General features: G+C 51.4%; 2 protein-coding genes across 7 annotated transcripts in view; one reads left to right on the forward strand and one right to left on the reverse strand.

Moving 5' to 3' along the window:
• Nucleotides 1-24,556, reverse strand: part of ECE2 (endothelin converting enzyme 2) — a 32,565-nt gene that overhangs the window by 1,375 nt on the left and 6,634 nt on the right. Inside the window, exons 1-18 of one of the 6 annotated variants that reach the window (XM_070790864.1) lie at nt 13,395-13,545; nt 12,585-12,671; nt 12,097-12,232; nt 11,671-11,886; nt 11,097-11,221; nt 10,835-10,981; nt 10,620-10,685; nt 6,530-6,760; nt 5,411-5,553; nt 5,011-5,125; nt 3,588-3,698; nt 2,141-2,239; nt 1,962-2,039; nt 1,361-1,464; nt 1,073-1,183; nt 880-947; nt 481-671; nt 292-387 (exon numbers count right to left, since the gene is read on the reverse strand). In XM_070790864.1, coding sequence (XP_070646965.1) covers nt 292-387; nt 481-671; nt 880-947; nt 1,073-1,183; nt 1,361-1,464; nt 1,962-2,039; nt 2,141-2,239; nt 3,588-3,698; nt 5,011-5,125; nt 5,411-5,553; nt 6,530-6,760; nt 10,620-10,685; nt 10,835-10,981; nt 11,097-11,221; nt 11,671-11,886; nt 12,097-12,232; nt 12,585-12,671 — 2,124 coding nt within the window. In that variant the 5' untranslated portion in view covers nt 13,395-13,545. Of the gene's footprint in view, nt 1-291; nt 388-480; nt 672-879; nt 948-1,072; nt 1,184-1,360; nt 1,465-1,961; nt 2,040-2,140; nt 2,240-3,587; nt 3,699-5,010; nt 5,126-5,410; nt 5,554-6,529; nt 6,761-10,619; nt 10,686-10,834; nt 10,982-11,096; nt 11,222-11,670; nt 11,887-12,096; nt 12,233-12,584; nt 12,672-12,924; nt 13,058-13,394; nt 13,546-24,556 lie in introns of those variants that run through there. The other 5 variants (XM_070790853.1, XM_019958690.2, XM_019958709.2 and 2 more) reach the window with 5 other exon arrangements.
• CAMK2N2 (calcium/calmodulin dependent protein kinase II inhibitor 2) lies at nt 22,203-24,503 on the forward strand. Its single transcript, XM_019958715.2, has 2 exons — nt 22,203-22,576; nt 23,474-24,503. Exons 1-2 carry the CDS (start codon nt 22,408-22,410, stop codon nt 23,542-23,544), a joined length of 240 nt encoding a protein of 79 aa, XP_019814274.1. The 5' UTR covers nt 22,203-22,407; the 3' UTR covers nt 23,545-24,503.

The following is a 24,556-nucleotide window of genomic DNA, read 5'->3' on the forward strand; positions in this document are numbered from 1 at the left end:
GCTTCCTCCTCCACAGCCACCTCACAGGAGCATCATGAAGATCAATCCTGCTCCCTACCCCCTGCCCTTTGAGATCTGCAAAAGCCTCCTGAAAACTCCCTCCTCCGGCCTCCTCACGTGCTTTTGTGGGCCCCACAGGAGGCTGGCCATGAGGCCCTCCCAGACCACTTTCCACACTCCCACTTCAGCCCCATTTCCCAATCCCTTTTCCTGCATGCCCCAGACTTCTAATGACATGCCTGGGAGGTAGTGGGAGAAGGGCAGACCCCTGGCCTCCCAGAAGGACAGTACCTGGGCAAATCCCACAAAGAAGAGCTGGTGGTTGGTGAGTCCCACAGCTGGCAGCTGCTGCTCCTCCCCATGCTTTCTTAGCCATGCTTTGTAAGCCTGGGGTTGGGAACACGGGTGGCAAGCGTGTTGGGGCCTGCCCTGCCCCCACCCCCAGAAGAGGTGAGCCTTAGCCCTCAGAGGGCCACTCACGTTGTAGGCAGCCTTAAGCCCCCCATTGTCGGCAATGTTCTCCCCCAGTGTCTGGCGCCCGTTGAGCTTCTCCCCGTTGACCTGGTACTGGCTGTACTGCTCCTCTATGCAGGCCGTGTGGTTCCGGAAGGCTGCCAACGACTCATTCTGCCACCACGGCCGCAGATTCCCTTCCTTGTCATACTCGCGCCCTGAGGAAAACGAACCCTTACATCCTACTGAGACCAGAACTCAACCCTTGGGGGCACCAGTGCCCCCATCGCCTCTCATCCACAGACCCCTCCCCCTGCACACCCCCCATCCCAGCTAGGGTCCATGGGGCCTGCTCCCAACATCTCAAGGTTTTACAGGAGCCATGAGCAATTCTAGGCTGGAGGACACAATTGCGTGGACCTCTACCTTGGTCATCAAAGGCATGTGTCAACTCGTGGCCCATCACCACACCGATGCCACCGAAGTTCAGGGCCCTGGGAGGTGAGGAATGTTGAGTGAGGGCGTGGTGGAGGGACACCTCGATCTCACCTCCAGCCCTGCTCCCAGCTCACCCGCAGGCCCAGGCCCCAGCACCCAGTCCCTCCTGCCTCAGACACACTTGGGGTGGTTGCAAGTGTAGAAGGGGGCCTGCAGGATGCCAGCAGGGAAGACGATTTCATTCTTGGTTGGAAGGTAGTAGGCGTTCACTGTCTGCGGGGTCATGCTCCACCTGGGGGAGGGAGAAGCTGAGACGGAGCCTGACTCTCCTGATGTCCAGCAGCCTGACCTACATCCTACCAGAACCTGGTGCCTCATTTGGGATCCATCTTGCCATCCCCCTCTGTCTACTCTGAAAACTTCCCCCACCTCTCCTGCTGCCCCAAGCGTCGGCAGCTCCCATTCTTACTGGTCTCGGCTAGGAGGCTTGCGGAGCTGGTCAGCCATCACTTTAGCAGAGAAGTTGTACAAATTCAACATGTTCTGGAAGAAGGAATCTTCAGATACTTCATACTATGGGAATGGTCAGAAGTAGAAAACAAGCGAGAGAACACATTAGAGAAGGTAATAGTCCCAGTTTGGCTACTAGTTAGCAGCTTTCTGAGCGTCAGTTTCTTCAGCTGTAAAATGGGTGTAAAATAGCTAACAAATAATAACTTGTCAATATTATTTTGCAGGTACTTTATTTTTTTATATACTGTCTCCTTTGATTATCACAACAATCTTATCAGGTAGGTGCTAACAGGACCCCCTTTTACAGATGAAGAAACTGAGGCCCAGAGAGGTTATATAACTTGTCCAAGGTTACAGTTGGGTAGAAACAGGTTTGACTGCAAAACTCTATTTGTAAACACTGCATTCTGCTGCTGTCCAGCCTGCAGCCTGGCACAGAGCCAGCATTTGCCTCTGAAAGGAACCAGCAAGCACCTCTTGCCCTTGCAGTGCTTGAGCCCTATGCCCCACCCCACCTCCACAGAGCTAAGGTTCAGTACTCACAGGCAGGTACTCACCCCATCATAAACATCATCCAGCTCTTTGGGCTCCAGGATGAAGTCCGGGAAACCAATCATATCATAGATGGCATCTGCCTGAAGAGACCAGGTTAAGGATTTCCCTCCCCAGGCCCCCCCCAAAACTGTATTCTCCATCCTCACCTCCAGATGGCGCCCCAACCCTGGCCACTGCTCACTTTCTCCTTGGCTGCCTGGCGGGTCTTCTCGTCCATCCAAACCAAGTGTCCCAGAGCCTCCTCAAAGGCGGCTCGGATCTCGCTGATCATCCCCTCTGCCTGGGAGGGAGGGTGCACAAGTCAGCCTCCCACACACATTAATGCATCCTTGTCCCTGTCCACCCTGGTGCCCCATTCCTGTCCTTCCAGACTCTTGAAATAAGGTTGAGCATCCGGAGAGGATGAGAAAGACACGTGATTCGTGAAAGCACTGGGACTGTCATGGTTTTTTTCCAAATGAATCAAAAAAACTAATAAGTTAACTGAATTAACATTATAATTTAATATAGTGCTTTGATTTTTATCTGATTGTAAAAGGCAGGCATTAATAGCAGAAAACTGGAAAACTGAAAGGAGTCGAAGAAAATAGATCATTTAAAAACCCTATCCCTCAGGGACTTCTCTGGCAGCCTAAGTGGTTAAGACTCTGGACTCCCAATGCAGAGGGCAAGGTTTTGATCCCTGGTCGTCCTGCGTGACACGGCACGGCCAAAAAAAAAAACAAAACAATCCTATCACTCAGAGATAACTCTAACATTTTGATTACCTATTTCTAATGTCTTTCCCTGATGGGATATTCATATATAATATAGAATTATGTTGTGCAACATATATATATATATAAAAAACCTTTTTTTTCACTTAACAATCATCAGTTTAATGCTGCCTTATAATCCACCCTAGTCACAATTTGTTCTTCCTGTCCTCTATATTGGACATTTAAGCTGCTGTCATTTTTGCCTATTATAAACACTGCCACTTACATCTTTGTAGGTAATAAAAGACAAATCATGTTTCTTTTTCACCCTCTCCAGATGCTCAGCCTTATTTCAAGAATCTGGAAGAACAGGGATGGGGCACTAGGGTGGACCAGGGACAAAGGATACATTTTTGCCTATTATAAGCAACACTGCCACTTACATCCTTGTAGGTAGTATCTGAAGCACAAACATCATCTCCTTATAAATAAATAAATATTATTTTTCTAATTATATAGGTAACATAACTCATTGTAGAAAACTTGGAAAATACAGAAAACTTATAAAAGAAAAAAAAAATCCCTCATAACCCCAACCACCGAAAGTAATCACCATAAATTCCCTCCCAGTTTTTTCCCTGTTGTTGTTTAGTCCTGAAGTCGTATCCAACTCTTTGTGATCTCATGGACACCCGCCAGACTCCTCTGTGCATGGGATTTCTCAAGCAAGAATAATGGAGTAGATTGCTACTTCCTTCGCCAGGGGATCTTTCTGACCCACGGATCAAACCTGCATCTCCTGTATTGGCAGGTAGATTCTTTATCACTGAGCCACCTGGGAAGCCTTTTTTCCCTTTATGTACATACAAATAGAGGCAGTGAATTTTAACTAAAATGAAGGGTAGTGTTGGAAGGACCTTGAAGACTCACAATTTCCTTGCTCTGCCGGTCAAATGTGGCCTTCACAAAGAGGGAGCCCAGAGCAAAGCCAAGAGCATCGTCGGTGTTGGAGATGCAGGTCTGCCACCTCGGTGTACAGGACTGGAAGGGGAAAGAGCGGGTCCCTAGAGATGGCTCTGTCCTCCAGTCTGAGGGTCTTTCTCTGTCTCTGGGGCCAGCCCCTCTCAGCTCCGCACATCAGAGCCCTGGGTTTGGGGTGCCATCTCTCCCTCAGACTCCAGGGAAAATGAAGAGCAACACTGCAAAGCATGCGAACCCCAGCAGTGAAACCTCAGGAGGCACATGTACGCTGCCCACTCTGTTCTCAGCACTCTCCTCCTCTTGGTTTCTCAGAGGCCCACTGGGGTCCAGATGTTTCTTACCCAGCTGTACATCTCAGTCTTACATCCAGTCAGTCCCACATGCCAGAAACCTGGGAGTCACAGGTTCCTGCATCTCCCGAGCTCCACATTCAGTCTATCACCAGATTCTAATAACTCTGCTTCTTAATCATCTCCTCCATCCACCCTTTGCCACTTCCCTGCCCTATAACACTATCATCTCTTGTCTGAAGATTTCAGTGGCCTCCTAACTAGACAGTCCAACTCCATTCTCATCCCCCTCCCCTGTCACTCCCCACCATCTGTCTTCCATTTAGCTGCAGAAAGATGACCTAATATATAAATCCAACCAGTTACACCCCTGCTTAAAACTGTCCCAGGTTCTCCATCCCTGAAAGAAAGGCCAGGCTCCGTAGGCACAGCATTCAGGTCCCTCTATGGATCACCCCAGGCCAGCCTCACCAGCCTCAGCCTCTCGGGTGCCCTCTCCTCAAAGTCATGCCAGAACACAGGCAACACCACCACACTCCTCCTGGCCTCTGGGATCTGCGCATCCTACTCCTTCAGCCCGGAATGCCCTTCTCCCTTCCATTACTCCACGCCCAGGTAAAACGTGCTACCCCACCTCTGTCCTACATCACAAAGAAGGTCTTTCATTCAGCGTGAGCACCTCAGAATATAATGTCTGTTTATGTATCTCCTTCCCCCACTTAACAGGGCTTCTTGAAACTGAGAACGGCACTTATTCATTTTCTTCTTCACTCTCATTATCAAAGTTGAGTGCCTACACATAGCGTGTACTGGTAAGTACTTCACTTATGTGAATTCAGTCCTCATAACAACCCCACAAGAAGTTTCTGTTTCTCCAACCCAGAAATGAAGAGACAAAATGGTGGTGGAGATATGCTCAAGGTCCCATGGGCCAAAAAATGGAGGAGTTTGGACTGGAAGCTAAGTTAGCTTGAATCTCAGTCATGTGCTCCACATGTAAATTAAATGGTATCTGACACACAGGGGCTGTGAAGCATCAGCCTGACTGGATTGGAAGGTGAGAGCAGAGTTAGAAAACCCACCTTCTTGGTGCCATAGAGGGTCTCCAGCAGCTTTTCTTGTGCAGACTCAAAGCGGTGGTCCAGGCTTGAAGTTGTCTTCTGTACCAGGTTCCAGATCAGATAATTGTTCAGGACACTGGTATATAAGTGACCAGAACATAAGATAAAGGCAGGAACCATTTCCACCCCCACAAAACCAGCTCTACCAACATGCAGATAACAGGAATCCCTTAGAGTCATTCATGGGCGTTCTCCCAGAATCCCTCTCTCTGATCCTGGGACCACACACCTGCCTGTAAAAGTTGGGGTGGAGCAAGGTATGGGAACAGAGACCACAGTGGGCCCCCTGAAGCCCCAGCCTAGGAGAATAGCCTGCACAGAGCCCTGAACCCCACCCCAGACACTGTGGGCTCCCCGCAACCTTGGCTCTGTGCGGTTGATGAGTTCCGACACCTGCTGCAAATAATCCGTCCCATACACCACCACAGGCTCAGAATCACCCAGCTCCAGCGGTGACAGCAAGAAGGACAGAAACTCCAGCCAATCCATGGAGGGTGCCAGGGCCTGTGAGCAAAAAGTCTCAAGCCTCCCTGCCCCTTGGCTTTCGGCAGACCCCTCCCCTACTGGTACACTGGAGCTGGGAGCCCTTTCCATCACCACAGCAACAGCTACCAGCTGCTTGATGGCCCCTTCCTAAAGTAAACCCATTTTTAGGCCTAAGTGTGCTTCAATCTGGGAACCCTGTCACTTACTATACATGGAAAACAACCATCTCTGATATTTAGTTGGGCTGCTGCTGCTGCTAAGTCACTTCAGTCGTGTCTGACTCTGTGCGACCCCATAGACGGCAGCCCACTAGGCTCCTCTGTCCCTGGGATTCTTCAGGCAAGAATACTGGAGTGGGTTGCCATTTCCTTCTCCAATGCATGAAAGTGAAAAGTGAAAGTGAAGTCACTTAGTCGTGCCTGACTCTTAGCGACCCCATGGACTGCAGCCTACCAGGCTCCTCCATCCATGAGATTTTCCAGGCAAGAGTACTGGAGTGGGTTGCCATTGCCTTCTCCGTTAGTTGGGCTACAGATTTTCAAATATTTTTCAAACAGTTGGATCAACTCCCCAGACACCATGCAGGGTCCCTACATACCTGGCCTCTCCTCCAGAACCCCCCTTACCCAACTTCTCCATAATCCAAAGACTAAGAGGTTGATACCTGGTGCAGTAAGGGCCTTCCAGGGGATGCTTCCATTTCTCTTCTGACTGTTTTGTGGGCATCTTGTACAAGTTGTTACAGATTTTTAACATAATCCCTCTATGCAACCCCAGGCAACATAAAAGGGACCAAAGGATGGCCCAGTGGGGGTGCCCTAAAATGGACACTATTTTTCTTTCCAGGATAGCAATGGTACAGCCGGGAAGCTCAGAAACAGCAGGGAAACAAGGAGAGGACTGTCTGTCTCAGGTAGACAGCACAAAGGGGAGCTGGGTGGCCTGGGCTGGGGGCTGACCCCTTCCAGTGGTGTCAGTTCCTTGCCTGCCCCACCTGCAGCTCCGCGATGCTCATCTTGTGGTAGATCTTCTCCTCATCCCGCCGCTGGTCCTGGGGCACCGTGATGTTGGCCAGTTGTATCTCCAGCTCCAGCACCTGCCGCATCTGCTCCCGAGTGGAGGTTGGCTGTCCGCCCAGCAGCATCCCCAGCTCCTCCATGTAGTCCAGGTAGGCAGTAAGCACCTGTCGGGGCCCCAAGTCATCCTCAGAGCCCAGCAACAAGTCCTGCAGGCCGAGAGGACTGTTCCAGCTGCTGCCCCTGCGCACCGTTTCTTCTGTGGATCTTCCTCAAATAAGCTCTCTGAGATGACCCTCATCGTTTCTGCCATACTGCTTATCACCATCTGCTAGGATCTTTTTTTATTTATTTGTGCCCTTGCTCATCATCTGTTTACCCAAGGAAAAGGTAAATTCCAGGAGAGCACCATTCCAGGTTACAGAGGAGTATTTCCCACTGTATCCCAAAGGCCTGGAAAAGGGCCTAGCACAGAATAGGCTCTGTCCAGTGGCCCTGCTTCCCATATCCCTCTGCCCTTCTCATTTCCTGAAGCCCTTCTACTTTTCCCAGCCCATCAGTGACCATGTGCCTTCACTTAACAGCTGGGTGGGCCCCATGGAGGAATTCGGTCTACATTTGGCTTTCATTCCCTTCTACCTCCCATCCTGCCAGACTTCAGACTTGCTGCCTTCCCTTCTGGCCTCGAAGGGGGAAAAAAACACAGAGAAAAAATATGTAGTGACTCCATGTATGTACATGTATCAAATTCTCTGCTGGGGCTTTACATATATCTCCCACCTCCCCTGCCACCAGAGCCCAGGCAACCCCATAAAGTGAGTACTAGGTTCCGTTTTACAGACAACATGACTTCTTGATTCATACCATCAACAAGCAGATGGCAGAGTCCAAATGTGGCCCAGGCTCCATGACTCCAGGGCCACAGCCCCAGCACTGCCTGGGCTCAGAACAAACTCATGTCGCCTAGCCCCTGCTGCCACTTGAGCTGCACAGGAGCAGGGGCTGTGTGCTCTGTTCTCCACTGTGTTCTCAGGCTCTAGCACAGCATCTAGCACATCGTAGGTGCTCAATAAATATTGTTGACTGATGGATGAAATCCTGTACACAGACCCTCAGCCCTGCTCAGCACTGACTTCCTATGGACCTCCCAGGGACCACTTTCACTTTTGCCCCACCCTGGGCTCCTTTAACTGCCAAAGGCCATCTCTTCTTCCATTCTCTGCACTTCGAAATATCTCCCTTTTCCCACCTCCCCTCTTCCTTGCTGCTGATGTCAGAAGAAGTCTGAGTACCAATTCCAGTCATCCCAGCTACTAAGGGGGATGTTTGGTTCAACCAGTGATCTTGCCAACCCCTCCCCAACTCACCCCTCTCTCCCTACCTCCTTACTTTCTCCTTAAGACTTACTTTTATTTATTTATTTATCGGCTACACCATGCAGCTTTCAAGATCTTATCTGGGCCACTGGCATTGGAAGCATGGAGTCCTAAACACTGGATCACCTGAACTCTGCAGATAAGATAGGATAAGAAACCTCTGGCGCTGCAGCTTCCCCAAGATGTAATCACAGACTTCCTACTCAAGAAAACTGGTAACACACTAAAAGCTGAGTCGACCATGTGGTTCTCTCCTGAATTCTCAAAATTCCTTCCTCCCCTGACTCAGGTGACATGAAAACCACAAATCTGTTCCACACCACTCCCCACTTTTGAGATTCTCTTTCCATTTCTTTTGGGATCAATGCTAAACTTGACCCATAGTGTTTATGTATAACAGGACTCTACCAACCTGTCCAGAAGGACTTGGTCCACTCTCCCCTCCCACTCCCCTCTCTAATCTGTCAACAAGACATACCCTGTCCCCTCTCAGAGCTTTTGCATCAGCCGTTTCCTTTGCCTAGATTCTCTCTCTCTTCTCCACAGCCTACCCTCACCCTAGGACCAGGCTGGCTCTCTGTTAAAGGACTCTCGGATTGCCACACTTCTCCTCTAACAGCAACTGTTCACAGGACAGTTGCATGTGTCCTGTTTCCTGCCTTCTCCACTAAATGGCAGTGTCTTGTTCACCACATGCTAGTGGAGGGTCTGTCTGAGGGATGCTTGGTAATGTTTGGGGGTGAATGGAAGAAGCACAAAGCCCTTCCTGGTTGCCTTGCTCCACAGAAGTCTCTCTTCCTCCCTCCGCCTCTTGAAATACAAGGATCTCCTTCTTTCTAGTCTCAGTCTTGCCTCTCTCTCACTTCTCCTAAGCCTTTGTCTAGGCTTTTAAGGAGAGGCCCCTCAAGCCTTTGGCTCCCTCCAGGCCTGTACTCTCTTCAGAACCCCACTCAACTTTCATATTTGCCTGCTGACCTCTCCAGAGAGATGGTGCCCAGCTCCCTCACACTCACATCGCTGAAACAGGCAACTCCCACTTCGAGTGTCTGCCACATACAGAATCATATACCTGCACCCTCCTGCTGTCCCCAAGCACGCAATGAAGTAGATGCTATGATCCCCATTTTTCAAATGAAGAAACAGCCTCAGAGACCTTCATCAACTTGCACCAAGCTGCCAAGCTGGGATTAAAATCAAGGTCTAACTTCAAAGTCTGTCTTTTCCTGTGATAGCAACACCCAACCCACAATGTGCTTGAAACTGGCTGTCCCTGTAAATACCCCAGATTCTCTAAGGACCACTCCATCCCACCATCATTCTGGCACACAGCCTCAACTATCTTTATCTCTTCCTCTTTCATCTCCTCTCTTCTAACATCCAGGCATTAACAATTCATGACTTGGACTTAATTATGTCTCTTGTGGGGCTTCCCAGGTGGCACTAGTGGTAAAGAACCTGCCTGCCAATTCAGGAGACTAAGGGTTCCATCCCTTGGTTGGGAAGATCCCCTAGAGAAGGAACTGGCTACGCACTCCACTATTCTTACCTCGGGAATCCCATGAACAGAGGAGTCTGGTGGGCTACAGTCCACCAGGTCACAAAGAGTCAGACATGACTGAAGCCACTTAGCACACACGCATGTCTCTTGCATCTTCCCCTTCCTGATTTTCCTTCTGCCACTTCCTCCATTTGGGTCCTCAGAGACTCAGAGCCTGGAGTACTGCAGACACTTTTGAGTAACTGATCTCCAGACTCCCTCTCTTGCATCTACTTTTCACACCCAGCCAAACTGCCTTCCCAAAGCACTGCTCACTGGGGCAGTCCTGGTTTGCCCCAGAGCATGCAGTGGCTCTCTGGGGCCTATACAGTAAACTCAGTGTAGCATTGCAGGTCCCCTCAATAACTAGTCCCTACCCACCTTTCCACCCTCTCATCTGCTTTGAGCTCTACACTTTGCCAAACTGGACCCCTTCCTGTTGTTCAAACACACCTTAGATTTTCCTTCTTTAACACTTTTGTTTAAACTCGGCATGCCCCACCCAGCCCGAGATATTCTGCAGGGCCTGGCTCAAATGCAACCTCCTGAGGAAAACTTCTCCAGCTGCTGGATCTCGCCTGAGCCCTAGAGGCCCCTCTTGTGAGCCTTGCTCTCAGCTATCCAGGCCCATGAACCCATCTGCACTGAAAGCATCCTGTGACAGAGGCTTTGAAGTATACACCTCACAATGGGTACCTATAAGTGTTTTCCTGGAAAACTAAGAAAAAGGAAAGAAGGAAAGAAGAGAAGAAGAAAGGAGGAAGGAAAAGGTAGAAAGGAGCGAGGGAAGAATGCAGGGAGAGGAGAATGAAGAGAGAAAGAAGGAGGAAGGGGGGACTTCCCTGGCAGTCCAGTTGTCAACACTCTGAGCTTCCACTGCACGGGGTGGGGTGGGGGTGTTGGGGGAGTCAGGGTATTGAGGGGAGTGGGCACAAGTTCAGTCCCTGGTTGGGGAACTAAGATCTTGCATGCCCACACAGTGGAGCCAAAAATAAATAAATTAAAAGAAAAGAAAAAAAAAAAAAGAAAGGGGGTTGGCTGGGAGACAGGATGGGCTCACCTTCCCTACTCTGACCCTGAGCAAAGGGAAAAGTAAACAGGGATCAGCCCAACTCAACAAGGGTGTCGGGTGGATATTCTGAGAATCCTCCTTACTTTCTCATTGGCGGTCCTGTTTAGGTAGTAATCTCGAGAGGGTAGAAAGAGCCCAGACTGGTCCACCTGCAACAGTAAGATAAGCAGTGAGCCCTCCCCCTGAAATCTGGACTCTTGTGCAGGGAGGCCACCCCAGCCAGCCCATCACAGGGGAAGGGAGTGTGGCCTCAGCAAATAGTCCATAAGTCCCTCTCCACCCTTCCCCAGCCCAGTACCTGGATAATATTGCTGTTGGAACTCTTAGAGTCGGCACTGACGTAGACAGTAAAGAAGGGGGTGGCCCTATACGTCCCTGCCACTGCCTTCAGCACCTCCATGAAGTTGTCCTGGTCCCAGGGCCCCGTAACGTTCCAGCCACCAATCTGAGTGGAGACCATGGTGGCACCTCTGGCACAAGGCCCCCGAAGCTCTCTGGGGCCACATCCTCTCCCAAGGCTTGTCTTGCTCCCCCACTCACAGCCTACCCCAGGAGCCTACCTTGTCAATGAGGTCTCGCAGTGGCTGGGCACCCAGCTCCTCGATGTGCTCCACCTGTAAGCAGGAGAGGTAGAAGCGCTGCGTCTTCCGTTCAGCTTCACTGCTGGAGTTGAAGGTGGTGTTTTCTGTCAGAGAGAACACAGGTCTGGATGGCAACCATGCTAACTGCTGAGAGGGGTCCGGATCCTTGCTTGATCCCTCTCCTTGTCTTCTCAAGGGGGCACTGCTCCTAATGTAGACATGGGAAGACTGTCAACCACAGCAGAGCAGAGCTTCCTATCCCTTGTCCAGGGAGACTCTGAAAGATCTCGAAGCCCAACAGATTCCCTGGTGTCTACAACCCCTCAGCAATGCTTCAGTGTTCAGAGAGTTCCTTCACTGTCCTCAGAGATCTGCTCCCTCAACCCAACTTCACCATTCAGGAGCCCCCAGTGTCTGCATCCCTATCCCAGGAGGGCTGGCAGTCATCCCCTTATTCATTCCTGGACATTTATTGAGTACCTACTAAACGCCGAGCCCTGTGCTGGCACGAAGCACGTACCTGATACAACGCTTCCCTGGTAGGCCCACTCACCAAGCAGGTGCTTCAGGATGGCTTGATTCTGGTCCCAGAGACTGTTGAAGGTGTTCCAGCGAGAACGCCCATCAGGTAGAGGGTTTCTCCGAATCCAGCCTCCGCAGGAGAACTGATAGAAGTCCTCACAGGGGCTCACTCCACGGTCCAGGGACTCCAGGATTTTTCCAGCCACTCGAATGCAGGCCTCTGTGAGGCAAGTGCTATGGGATGGGTCTGCGGCAGGGGACATGAGGGGTGGGGTGTGGGGAGGGTAGGGGACCGTCAGTTGGTCTGGGAGAGGCAAATGCTTTGCGACAGGCCATGAGGCCCTCCCTCCCAACAGGGAGGTTGGGAGGCCAGAGGACAGCTGGCTGAGGTCTCCCCCCATCAGCCTCCAGAGTCCCCACAGCTAGGAGGGCTAGTGACAGGAGTGGGAGTACCTACCTCTGTGGTACTGGACCCCCAGGGCCACCAAGCAACCCAGAAGCAGGGCAGCCAGCAGTAGAGAGACACCAGCCAAGACCAGCTCCAGCTGGGTGTGCAACCCCAAGAGGCGACTGGTCCTCTTCCGGAATCCCGCCTGGGGAACAGAGGAGGACCTGGAGTAGCAAGCTTCAGGTGGGCGACCGGACGACAGAAGTCCTCCTGGAGGGTGAAGGCCCAGGCAGTTTCCAGAGCCATGGAGCAAAGACTGCTAACAGGGTTAACTTGGGGCACAGGGGCAACGAGGCAGGCTGAGTTGAGCCCTGAGCCTGTTTTGTGCAACGTCATGGCTTAGAGTCGCCTCACCCATAGTCCTAGCGCAGAGGCCAGAGACGGAGCTGAGGTGGGGGCAAGTGACCCTCCAGGGCAACCCAGAGAGCTCCTGGGTGTGCCGGGCGTCATGCCAGGGCTGGGGGGCCTGGTGAGACAGGGAAGACCCCCTTGCCCACCTCCACGGCGTCCGGGGAGGCCCCGCCCTCTACGGGGGTCTCGGGAGCGTCTTCATCCCGCAGCGTGGCGCGTTTGTACTCCACCATCTGCCAGACAGTCGGGGCGCCGACCCAGGTCAGGCAGAGAGGGCTGCGCGCCCACGGCCCTGCCCCGGCGCCCCTCGCCCGGCCGGGCCCCTCCTGCCTCAAGTGCGGGGCCCCTTCCCTCCAGCCAGCCTGGGTCCCTCCGACCCCCGCCCGTCAAGTTAGTCCGCGAGCCGGAGCCGCTTCCCAACGCCGCGGGCCCCTCCGCTCCTTCCACCCCTGGTCCTCTCCCCCGGAGCCCGGGGCCCGCACTCACGTTGCCGCCGCCGCCCAGCTCCTGCAGCGCGACGCTCATGCTGGAGTCGGGGCCGGCGGCACCTTAGGGCTCCCGGCGGCTGGCTGTCGCCCAGGCCGTGGCCTCGGCCCGGGGCCGGCCCCCGCCGCCGCCGCCGCCGCCCGCCATCGCCACCGCCCCCGCCTGCCGGCGCCCCCCTCCCCCCCGCGGCGCGGCGCTCCGGGTAGGGGTGGGGGAGGGGAGGAGCGCGCCGGCCGCGCCCCGCCATCAGTCGGGCGCCCGGTCCTGGCTCCCGCGGCCCGCCCCACAGAGCTGCACCCAGCCAGAGCCACCCGCCCTCCAGAAGCTCCGAGTCTCCCTCCCCGCTTTGTGGTCAGCACCGCAAAGCAACACCCTCTTGCAAGCCTCCCTTAATTTACATTTCTTTGACCCAGACCGAAAACCCTGCTCAATCCCCGAAATTGCAGGCCCTCCCCTTCCCCTTCAAACACCTTTGAGAAATTACGCTCTCAGGGGAACGTCTTCCCCCAGCTGTCCGCACTGCCCCTCTTCAGCCAACACACACAGAGCAGCACGCCCGAGGTGACCCACATTCAGGGTGTCAGCACTGTATCTATACAGGGAGCACATAGACCCAAAGTACGCAGGCAGGCACTCAGCCCAACACACGGTCCACAAACACACACACACACAACACCACGCACAGACTGCATGTTCACACAAAAGGTATACACTTACCAGGCACCCAGAGACAACGTGTGTTCTGCCCTGAGGTTCTGGACACACACACACACACACACACACACACACACACACACACAGTGCTTGGGCAGCATACACACACTGCGCACCCTCTGAGTCCACCCTTACACGCTGCTTCAAGACTGCACTTTTACTCTCCAAGATAATTGTTGTCATCAGATCATCTCACAAAGGGAGGGTTACAGATGGTGACAAATCGGCAGGGAAAAAAACAGCCATGCACAGATATTTAAAGAAAAGACGAGCTAACACTTCTAACTTGAGAAAAGCAAACCACTTTATTTGGGAGGTTTACAAGAAAAAAAAAAAAAACACCAAGCAATATTTAACTGAAAGGCAATAGTGTGGCGTCTATGCATCTGCCATCTGCCTTCCATATTGTCATTCCTTAATCAGGCCTGGTGGTGTTGCAGTCTGCTTCACTGAAGAGTGTCTGGTCGTTTTTTTTTTTTTAAAAAAAAAAAACACAAATTTTTTAAAAGTGCCTCATCCTCATCCCACCTCTCTCGGATTTGACCTGAGAAGGCTTGGAATGGCAGCAAATCCACACCCGTGTCTTGACTCTAACCTCAGTTCTCAAACATCTTGCTGTGAGCATCTCTAACAATTTTGAAATGCTCTTGTGGCTGAGAAAGGGTAAATGATGTATGACTGAGAAACTGCTGGATTTCTTTCTTTTGGCATTTTTCACCCCAAAACTGCATGTTCTCAAATAAGAGGCAGTACAGTGTCATAGTTAGGATGAAAGATTCTGGATCCAGGCTCAATTTCCTCTCTGGTAAAATGGAAATAAGAATAGTACCTATTTCAAAGGATGGTGATGAGAATTAAATGAAACAATACTTGTAAAATTCTTAGGACAATTTCTGGCACATAAAGGGTATTCTCGCTGCTATTGTTATTGTTGGTGTAGTTATTATTAAAATCCTATAGGTGGAAATGAGAATTGTATGGCTGGAGGAAGCCTGTTCTGTTTCCCAGATGGGAACATGGGTTCTAGGTTAATCAAGGGTTCCCTGAGTAAGGAACTTTCTCATCCAGCCGCACTGTGGTCTGCAGCAGCACAACCTTCTCCTGTCCACACGGGACAGGTCTCTGGAGTTTATGTTCAATAAGTTGACTATGTGGCATCACATTGCTGACCTCTCCCACTTCCCCCAAGCCTGGATGGAGGGAAACATGGCCACAGGGTCAGTCCTGTCATATAGAAAATCCCACCATGACATGGCCATGTGAGTAGAAACAAACTTCTTTATAAGGACTTTCCAGCAACAGACTCATAGAAATAGTCCTATGGCTGTTGTAATACCATACTGTAAGTAGCAAGCTTATATAGCACTGTGCCATGGCCAGCCACTGTTCCAGGTATTTTTACATCAACACACTCATTTATCTTCATGGCACACAAAATGGCTTATGAAGCTTGTGAAGCCATTTTGTAGGTGAGGAAACCGAGGCATAGAGGGGCTGAGATACACAGCTAGTGAGTAGTAGAGCTGAAATTCAAATTCAAAGCCAGGCAATCTGACTCCTCTTTGGAGAGCAGTTTGGCAATATGAATCAAAAGGAGGACATACTTCCTCCCAACATTAGTTGCTAGTCTTCTGCTACATCTTCTCTGGATGAATAAGAGGAAGCACATAGTTTTCAAGCCAAACAGACCTGGATTCAAATCTGGGCTCCATTCTTTATCAGGTATATAATCTTTATTTGAAAGCTCTGATCTTTCATTCTTCTTCATCAAGGTGGGATCGTTTCTACTCAGTGTATTGCTGTGAAAATTAAATGCAACCACATAAGAAAGAGGCTGGTACCTCTACATACAGTATTTCCAGTTTCACTAGGTTTGGCCTAAATGGATATTTCCTTTCCATGCCTCTTTCATAACCCAGATAGTTTATCAGATTCACAACTATTCCTGACTACATGTTAAGTACCTTATGTATCATAGGCTTGGAGATTCTTCTATTTTATATAACTCTATTTTACTTCCTCTGTGTTTATAATATTTGACTCTGTTTTATTCTCTCATTCTATTATTTTTCTATTTTCTGCTCTTATTTTCCTATAAGTTTAATTTTATGAGGTCAGTTTTTCTCTAAATTGATTGTGAATTGAGAAGGAATGGAAAATGTTTTATGTGTTAACTTATAAGAACCATATAGTCATGAAGATAACATACACATTAGTACTCAATGTTGACAAAGATGGGGAAAGTGAGCATCTTCATATATTGCTGGTGGCTTATAAACTGACACAGTCTTGATGGTGGCTTATAAACTGACACAGTCTTTTTGGCAATATGAATCAACAGGTATGTGTACATAATTTTTTACCTAGAAAGTCGAATTCTAGGAAATTGTTCTAGGAATAAGCATGTTATCTATAGCATGTTTGTATCAATTAGCTTTGAATGAATAACAGACTGCCCAAACTTAATGGATTAAAATAGCAAACATTTATTACTTTTCATGTTCAGTAGGTTGATTGTGTGGTTCTTCAGGTCTGGGTCAGCTCACCAGGAGCTGAATGGCCTAGCTGAATGACCTCATTTACATGTTTGGGCCTCAGCTGAGATGACTGGGCCCAGTCTCTATGTGGTCTCTCCTTCACCAGGCTAGCCCAGGCTTCTTCATATGGTGGTATGAGAATTCCTAGCAACCAAAAACGTGCAAGCTCCAGTATATAAACACTTTTCAAGACTCCACTGGCATCAAATTTGCCAAGGTCCCCACTGAGAAAAGCAAGTCAAATGATCAGATTTAGGGATGGAGAAGAAGAGTCTACTTCTTGATTGGAAGAGCTACAAAATATTTGGGCCGTTTTTCTCCTATACCATATGTTCATCTCAGCACCATCTATAATAACAAAATGGGAGGGGATTCAATGTCCAAAGGTAGAGGTCTTGTTAAATAAATCAAACATACATACACACATCCAAACATTCCATCATTTACAAATGATGGAAAAGAGTTAATACTATCAGGAAATGGTCTCCATATAGAGTTAAGTGGGAGAGAAAAATAATTATAAAATCTCATTTTTGTGAAGCAAAAAAGTATAAAAGCATAGGTTAAAAAAAAGATTGAAAGGACATGCAACAAAATGTTAATCAATGTATCTAATAATGAGGTTACTTTTAACTTCTTTATGCTTTTCTGCATAAGAGCTAACAATTCTATTATCTAGCACTACCAAAGCACTTTATGAATGTTAACTTACTCAATCCTCATGATGACTCAGTAAGATAGAGTCTACCAATATCATTGTCCAGATGGGAGAAACTTAATAACATACCTAAAAAGGTCACACATCAAGGAGAAGGAAGATTCTTGCTTTGAATCTAAACTCCATGCTCTTAACCATGAATCTCTTTTTAAGTCAACTGATTTGTTTCAGGTCAGAGTGTGATGTTTGATAAATGGACTATACCATTGGTTTCAAAAGTTTAAAAAAAAAAAATCACTAAAACTCTTTTATTGCAAATGTAATATACTCCAGAAGTATATAGAATAAAAGATGAAGTTCATTCTGCCAGGATCCCTGTACCATTCTCAGAGATAACCATTATTAGCAGTTTGGTGGAGAAGGCAAAGGCACCCCACTCCCGTACTCTTGCCTGGAAAATCCCATGGATGGAGGAGCCTGGTAGGCTGCAGTCCATGGGGTCACTAAGAGTCGGACACGACTGAGCGACTTCACTTTCACGCGTTGGAGAAGGAAATGGCAACCCACTCAGTGTTCTTGCCTGGAGAATCCCAGGGATGGGGGAGCCTGGTGGGCTGCCGTCTATGGGGTCGCACAGAGTCAGACACGACTGAAGTGACTTAGAAGTAGCAGCAGCAGCAGTTTGGTATGTATTTCTTTCTTTTACATGTACTTACTTATCTAAATACACTGTGTATGTGTGTGTAAGTGTGCATAGGTATGTGTGTATACTTTTTCACACATGTGAAATCATACTCTACACTTGTTATTTGGTGATATTTTGACAGGTCTTAAAGATCTTACCATGTCAATCCACACAGATCTGCTTCATTCTTTTTTGTGATTTATCAGCCTCTGCTAAAAAGAAGAATCCCAGAAATACCTTCGTGGTATAGGCTTTCTTTGAGGGACAGGGTGAGAGCAAAGGGTCCCCAGAGAGCTTAAGGAAGGAGAGACATGATCATGAGAGATGTAAAAGGATGACCCCTGAAATACTTGTAACATTGTATTTGTTTCATAGGACTGCTGTAACAAAGTACCACAAACTGGATGGCTTAAAACAGAAACTTGTAACTTACAAACTTAACTTATAATTTTCTGGCAGTTCAATGGTTAGGACACTGCTTCCACTTTAGGAGGAGCAAGTTTGATCCCTGGTCAAGGAACTAATGCCTTGGGGTGCAGCCAGAAAACAAACAAAGAACAACAACAACAAAAAAACACTAAAAAGAAAAACAGAAACTTACTCTCTCACAGTTCCGGAGGTGAGAAGTCCAAAATCTAGGCAGGGCCATGCTCCCTCAGTAAGCCCTAAGGAAGAATCCTTCCTTGCCTCTTACATCTTCTTGTGGCTCCTAGCAATGCTAGGTGTTCCTTGGCTTGCAGCCACACCAGTCCTATCTCTGCTTCCTCACAAGGCCTTCCCAAGCGTGTATATGTCTTGTGCATTTGTCATCTTCTTACAAAGACACCAGTAAGGCTGCACCCTAATCTAGTATGACCTTAGCTTAATTTAACTAATTAACATCTGCAAAGACCCTATTTTCAAATAAGGTCTATTCCGAGACCCTGTCCAGCTCACTACACAGGCCTACAGTTTCCGCTTGAATAAAAGTGTCATTAATACGCAACTGTTGAAAGGCATATTATTCTGCTGAGAACGTATGGATTCCCCACTAGTAGGTTTTGAGGGGCTTTCAAAAGAAATTCAATGCATTGTCAGAACAATCCAAACAAACTTTACTTCACTTTACCTGTGAAAATGAATCTTCATCTCATGGACAGGGATGCAGAACATCAGAATTTAAGTAGAGTATCATAATTTAAAGAACTCACTCTGGACTTCCCAAGTGGTCCATTAGTTAACAAATCCGCCTGCCAATGCAAGGGACACGGGTTCAATTCCTGCTCTGGGAAGATTCTACATGCTGAGAAGTGCCACAACTACTGATGAAGCCCCTGTGCCTAGAGTTAGTGCTCTGCAACAAGAGAAGCCACCACAATGAAAAGTCCATGCAACAGAACTAGAGAGTAACCACTAGAGAAAGCCCATGCACAGCAGTGAAGATCCAGTGCAGCCATAAATAAATAAAATTATAAAAAAAAATGAACTCACTCCAAATTTTCACAACATAGCTGAATCACGTATTACTATATCTTTACAATTTTGCACTTATGCCATAATCACAATGCAGCATATGTCTTACAGAAGTAAGATTATTTAAGAAGGAACTAACCAAATAAACTCCAAAATTGCTATTCCTCCATTCTCTCTCATTCTGAGAGGAGAAACCAGAAATGTTTCAATTCCCCACCCAGTGCTCTCATCTTATTCTTGGCAAGAACCCAGATGGGCCCTTGATCACTTTTGGTAGGGGCAGTGCATTACCTCCTGAGACAAGTCACTTCACCTTAAAACAAGTTCTTCTACAAAACTGTTAGTGTAGGCTCTATCATCTCTAGGCTTCATACTAGAACATGGAGGCTCAGAGAAGTATGTATGCATGTTATGCAAATACATGAGAAAAAGATTGGAATGGTATATATGAAAGATTTTGTGTGATTTTCCATATCTCCCTAAAATGTTACGAGTACCAATTCACTAATTTAAAAAAATTAATTGTGGGGTCAATTAGAAAACTATTTGCTCAAGGTCACATAGGAAGTGGTAGAGCTTGGATTGGAACCCAGGGCTGAACAACCTCCAGTAGGGATGGAATTCTTTGGCCTCTCCCCTAGTAACCCTGAGCTCCAGCTTCTTCTGTCCTTCCAGGTCTGGAAACTCTGCTCACCCAACAGGGCTTCCACCTCCAGCTCCAGCCCTCATCCCAGAGACCAGGACACAGCAGAGGAGGGTTTGATAGGGACAGGCCTTTGGTCTTTGGTCTTGAGTGAGGCTGTACAGGTGGCTTCCCTGGTGGTTCAGCTGGTAAAGAATCCACCAGCAATGCGGGAGGCCTGGGTTCAATCCCTAGGTTGGGAAGATCCCTGGAGAAGTGAGTCTACCCACTCCAGTATTCTGATCTGGAGAATCCCATGGACTATGAAAGTGAAGTCGCTCAGTCGTGTCTGACTCTTTGCGACCCCATGGACTGTAGCCTATCAGGCTCCTCCGTCCATGGGATTTTCCAGGCAAGAGTACTGGAGTGGATTGCCATTTCCTTCTCCAGGGGATCTTCCCGACCCAGGAATCGAACCCGCTTTGCAGGCAGACGCTTTACCTTCTGAGCCACCAGGGAAGCTCTCACCAGGCTCCCCCGTCCCTGGGATTCTCCAGGCAAGAACACTGGAGTGGGTTGCCATTTCCTTCTCCAATGCGTGAAAGTGAAAAGTGAAAGTGAAGTTGCTCAGTCGTGTCCGACTCTAGCGACCCCATGGACTGCAGCCTTCCAGGCTCCTCGGTCCATGGGATTTTCCAGGCAAGAGTACTGGAGTGGGGTGCCATTGCCTTCTCCTCCATGGACTATAGGGGTCACAAATAGTAGGACACGACTGAACAACTTTAATTTCATTCAGGTCTTTGGTCTTGAGTGAGGCTGTACAGAGGCAATTCTGGCACTCCCGAGCCTCGTCCTAGAGCAGCCATGATGGCATTCGCCTTTGTGTCCTTGCAACTAACAATTGTTGGAGGAAGAAGACCCAGCACTAGGCGCCTCACCAGCTATGTGATTTAGAGGGAGAGGAAATGGGCTTCGTCGACGGTAGAGAACCCTTCGCCTTGAGTATGGACTTAATGATTATTATTCGGATGATTATTATCCTTATCAGCGCTGTCGTCACTGTCACCGAATGTGCGACACCTCCCTCCCCCAAGGCCAGAGATTGCGCCAGAGCCCCAGCCCGCCAGCAAGCAGGTGACGCCGCCGCTGACGGCCAGAGGTGGGAGAGAAGAGGGTGCGTGGTCTTCGGTGCGACGAGAACTGTCACGTGATCCCCAGCACCCAGGGCGGAGACGCCCTCTATCCCTCCCCTTCTACCTCCGGACTCACCGGCGCCCGTCGCGTCCTCAGGCGCTCCGGGCTTCCCCGCGTCACCTGCAGCCAGCGCGCCCCCCCGCGACGCCGTCATTCATTCCTCCTACACTGCTAGCGCAGCGCGCGGGCCTCTGGGGCTAGGAGAACCGCAGCGCGCAGCGCGCGCTTTGAGCCCGAGTTTCCGCACTAATCTCGGCTCTCTCCTTGGAGGAGTCTCGGTAACTGGGCCGACAAGCGCGCACCAAGGCAGACCTGCACCCCCAGCCCTGTTGCTGGCGCCGAAACTCGGGCTCAAAGCGCCCGCCGCGCCCTGCGGTTCTCCCAGCTCCTGAGGCCCCCAAGTACCACCGGGGCACACAAGAGCCCAAGCATGGATATAGAAGAACAGAGACACTTAAGAGATAGACGTAGACACCTGGAGTAGGAAATGGCAACCCACTCCAGTATTCTTGCCTGAAAAATTACAAGGACGGAGCATGGCGGGCTACAGTAGTCACTGGTGTCGCAAAGAGTTGGTCACATACTCATGCCATGTACAATACATAATTTTTTACTGCTGTGTAAAGCAAAGGTCTTTCTCAAAATATTATAGCTTAAATTAAAAAAAAGAGAGACGTAGACAAAGACTACGACACAAAAAGAAATGGGTCACCAAGGCAGAGACACAGAGACGTCGAGTTAGACTGACAAATAAATAGGCACAGACAGAAACAGAAGGCGGTCACAGAAACAGACTCCAGATGAACAGTTTCAGACCCGAAGAGCAATCCCACACGAGAGCGCGCCAAAAGTGGGGACACCACCCATTGGCCTGAGCTATTCCTGCGTCCTGCGGGTTCCCGCACACCTTCCCGCGTATCCGACTCTCCCCCCGCCACGCTTCCGGTGTCCGCCCAGCTTCGAATGCTGGCCCTGCTTCCGGCCCCGACCCGCTCCCCAATTCCCAGTGCCTCTAGAAGCATCTCAGAGCTTGTGTGCAAGACTCTCCTCCCGCCCCTCGCATGCCGGGGTCGCTCCTGCCTTCCCCCCAGTCCCGCCTCTCCCCGCCAGATCCTGCACCCGTTGTGGCCGGTACGGTTCGCCCAGGCGCCACTCCCGCCAATGGCAGGACCCCCCCCCCCCCATTTTCGCTCCCGTATCTCCGCAGAAAGCCGGAGGCGCTCGGGTCCAGGCACACACACACACACACACACACACACACACACACCCCACCCCACCCCCGGCCCGCCTCCCTGCCTCCCACCCCTGGCCGGTTGTCCGCCCCTCCTTCCCCGCGCCCCGCCCGCCCCGCTCTGCGGCAGTCGGGCGCTCATCGTCATTCCGCTCTTGCCGCCGCCCCCGCCCCCCGCTCACCGCCCCCGCCCGGTCCCCGCTGCCGCCACCACCGCCGCCGCCGCCTGCCCAGCGGCCGGGGAGGCGGAGGCGCGGGGGAGGAGGCCCCGCTTGGCTCCGCAGCCCCGGATGCTGCATGACTTCATCCTTCCGCCGGCTCCCCTGCTGAGCGAGGGCCGGTCCGGCAGCTAGCCCGCCGCCCGCGCCCCGCCGCAGTCCCGCGCCCGCCATGTCCGAGATCCTGCCCTACAGCGAGGACAAGATGGGCCGCTTCGGCGCCGACCCCGAGGGCTCTGACCTCTCTTTCAGCTGTCGCCTGCAGGACACCAACTCCTTCTTCGCGGGCAACCAAGCCAAGCGACCCCCCAAGCTGGGCCAGATCGGCCGAGCCAAGAGAGGTACACGGCCGGGACCCGAAGTCGCCGCTTGACCCAGAAATCCTCCCCCGGGCGCCCCCCGGCTGCAGTTCCCCGCCAAGGGCCCTCAGCTCTTGCCGCAGACCAGCGCAGCCAGCCGCGGTTGGGGCGGGGGCGGGGGGTGGCGGGTAGAGGGTGGTCCCTGCTGCAGTGTTGTGTCCCCCTCTTCCCCTCTCCTGGGAACGCAGTGCCCCGGATTCGATGCTCGCCACCTCTGGAAGTAGAGCCTTGGCACACGGGCGAGGGGGAGGGGCCGACCAGGGCATTCGGGGCTGCCTGAAGTGGGGACGTTGGGCGACTGGCCGCTTCTACAGGATCAAACGCTGAGACGGTGTATGCTACGGAAGAATCTTCGCGAGGGGAGGGATGCCCATTGGAGAGTTGGCAGTGGGGCGGGGGGTTCGGTTGTCCTGGTTGTTTGCATGGGGAAGGGGCTCTGTTGGTGCCCGGATCGGAAGAGGGGTTGAAACCACAAGGTTAGGTTGGGGAGAGGGCTGGAATAGATGGAGATTCGGGTTGAGGAGAGGATCCTGTTGAAGGGAGGGTGGAAGAGGGGGATCCCATGAGCAAAAGCTTTCCGATCAGCTCGGAAGTAGGAGAGCTCAGGCGGCGGGAGGGTTTGGACTGGAAGGTTGAACGGCTGGAGTCTTAGGAAGAGGGGCGTTCCTCCGCAAAGAGAGGAGCGGGTCTATGGGAGCTGGGGGTCGGCCTTGGGTTGAATCGGCAGGAAAGAGCAGATGGGCAGGGCACTGTAGCACAGTGATCCCAGGGGCGTCTCTGGGCCACGGGCAGTAGCTGAGTGGGGCGCGAGGACCCGGGGCCCAATTCTCGCCGCTGCCCCCCGAGGCCGCGCGGCTGACGCGCTTTCTCCCTGCGCAGTGGTGATCGAGGATGACCGGATAGACGACGTGCTGAAGGGGATGGGGGAGAAGCCGCCGTCCGGAGTGTAGACGCGCCGGCTCAGGCGGCAGGCTCCGGGCCCAGCCCCGCGGCGGCCAGGAGCGCGGGCCGGCGATGCGGCTGCCGTCGCCCCCCGCCCCGGCCCAGGCGCCCGCGGGCGGGGACTGCAGGGCCGCGCCGCCTTTGGGTTGCAGTCGCTGCCGCCGCCGCCGCCAGGCACTCCGGAGCTGTCCGCTTCAGCACCACGGCGGCGGCGGTAGCGGCGGCGCGGACCGGCCCGGAGCCCGCCGCCGCGCTCTTGCACTTTAGAACCTCGGGCCGCAGCCCCACCCCGCACACCGGAACGGACAGAGACCCGCGGCCCTCAACCCCCGGCCCGTCCCCTCCCGCACGGCTCCCCTGCCCCGCCCCCTCTCCGGCAGGTCTGGTCTGCAAACCGACTGCCTGCCGGTGTCGGACCTCGCGCGCAGCCAGGGATGTTTGGCTGCGTATTTGCATGAGCTTCCCACCCCTCCGAGCCCAGCCGCTCCTCACCCCTACCCCTGTCTGGCGTGACCCCAGCCTCAGCCTCTTTCTAAGGGACTTCCTCAGCACATTTGTATTTTTATATCCGACTCTTTGTTTACTAATTCCCCTCATGGTTCATGCCCTGCCCCCCACGGTCTCGGCCACGCTCTTCTGCGCCTGGCAGAAAGGATGGATGTTGAGGCTGGGATGGGACAAGCCCCCAACATGGTAACCAATCACATGACCAGTCTGCCCATGCCTGATTCCAGGCGGCTCTCTGGCAGACCTCCTCCCCTCAAGGTATCACCTTCCAAGGGCCCAGGTCTGATTTTACCTTGGACCTTTGCGTCCTGCCCCTGGGATTCCAAACAGGGGCTGCACTGCATCTTTGGATGACACCTGTGGCCCTGGAGATGTTCTCAACCCCTGGGGGTGTCCTTTGTAAATGTTCCTCCATCCTCACTGTACCAGGAGTGTGTGAATAAACACAGACCTCCCTGTGTGTGTGTGTGTGTGTGTAGCTGCTGCTTTGGTTTGCTAAGAAGTCAGCCCCAA

Source organism: Bos indicus, chromosome 1 (genome assembly GCF_029378745.1).
Source record: "Bos indicus isolate NIAB-ARS_2022 breed Sahiwal x Tharparkar chromosome 1, NIAB-ARS_B.indTharparkar_mat_pri_1.0, whole genome shotgun sequence".
Lineage (NCBI taxonomy): Eukaryota > Metazoa > Chordata > Mammalia > Artiodactyla > Bovidae > Bos > Bos indicus.

Coding starts and splice junctions, on each gene's coding strand:
- CAMK2N2 (XM_019958715.2), top strand. CDS start 22,408: ATGTCCGAGATCCTGCCCTACAGCGAGGACAAGATGGGCCGCTTCGGC. Junction 22,577..23,473: donor GATCGGCCGAGCCAAGAGAG/GTACACGGCCGG, acceptor CTCCCTGCGCAG/TGGTGATCGAGGATGACCGG.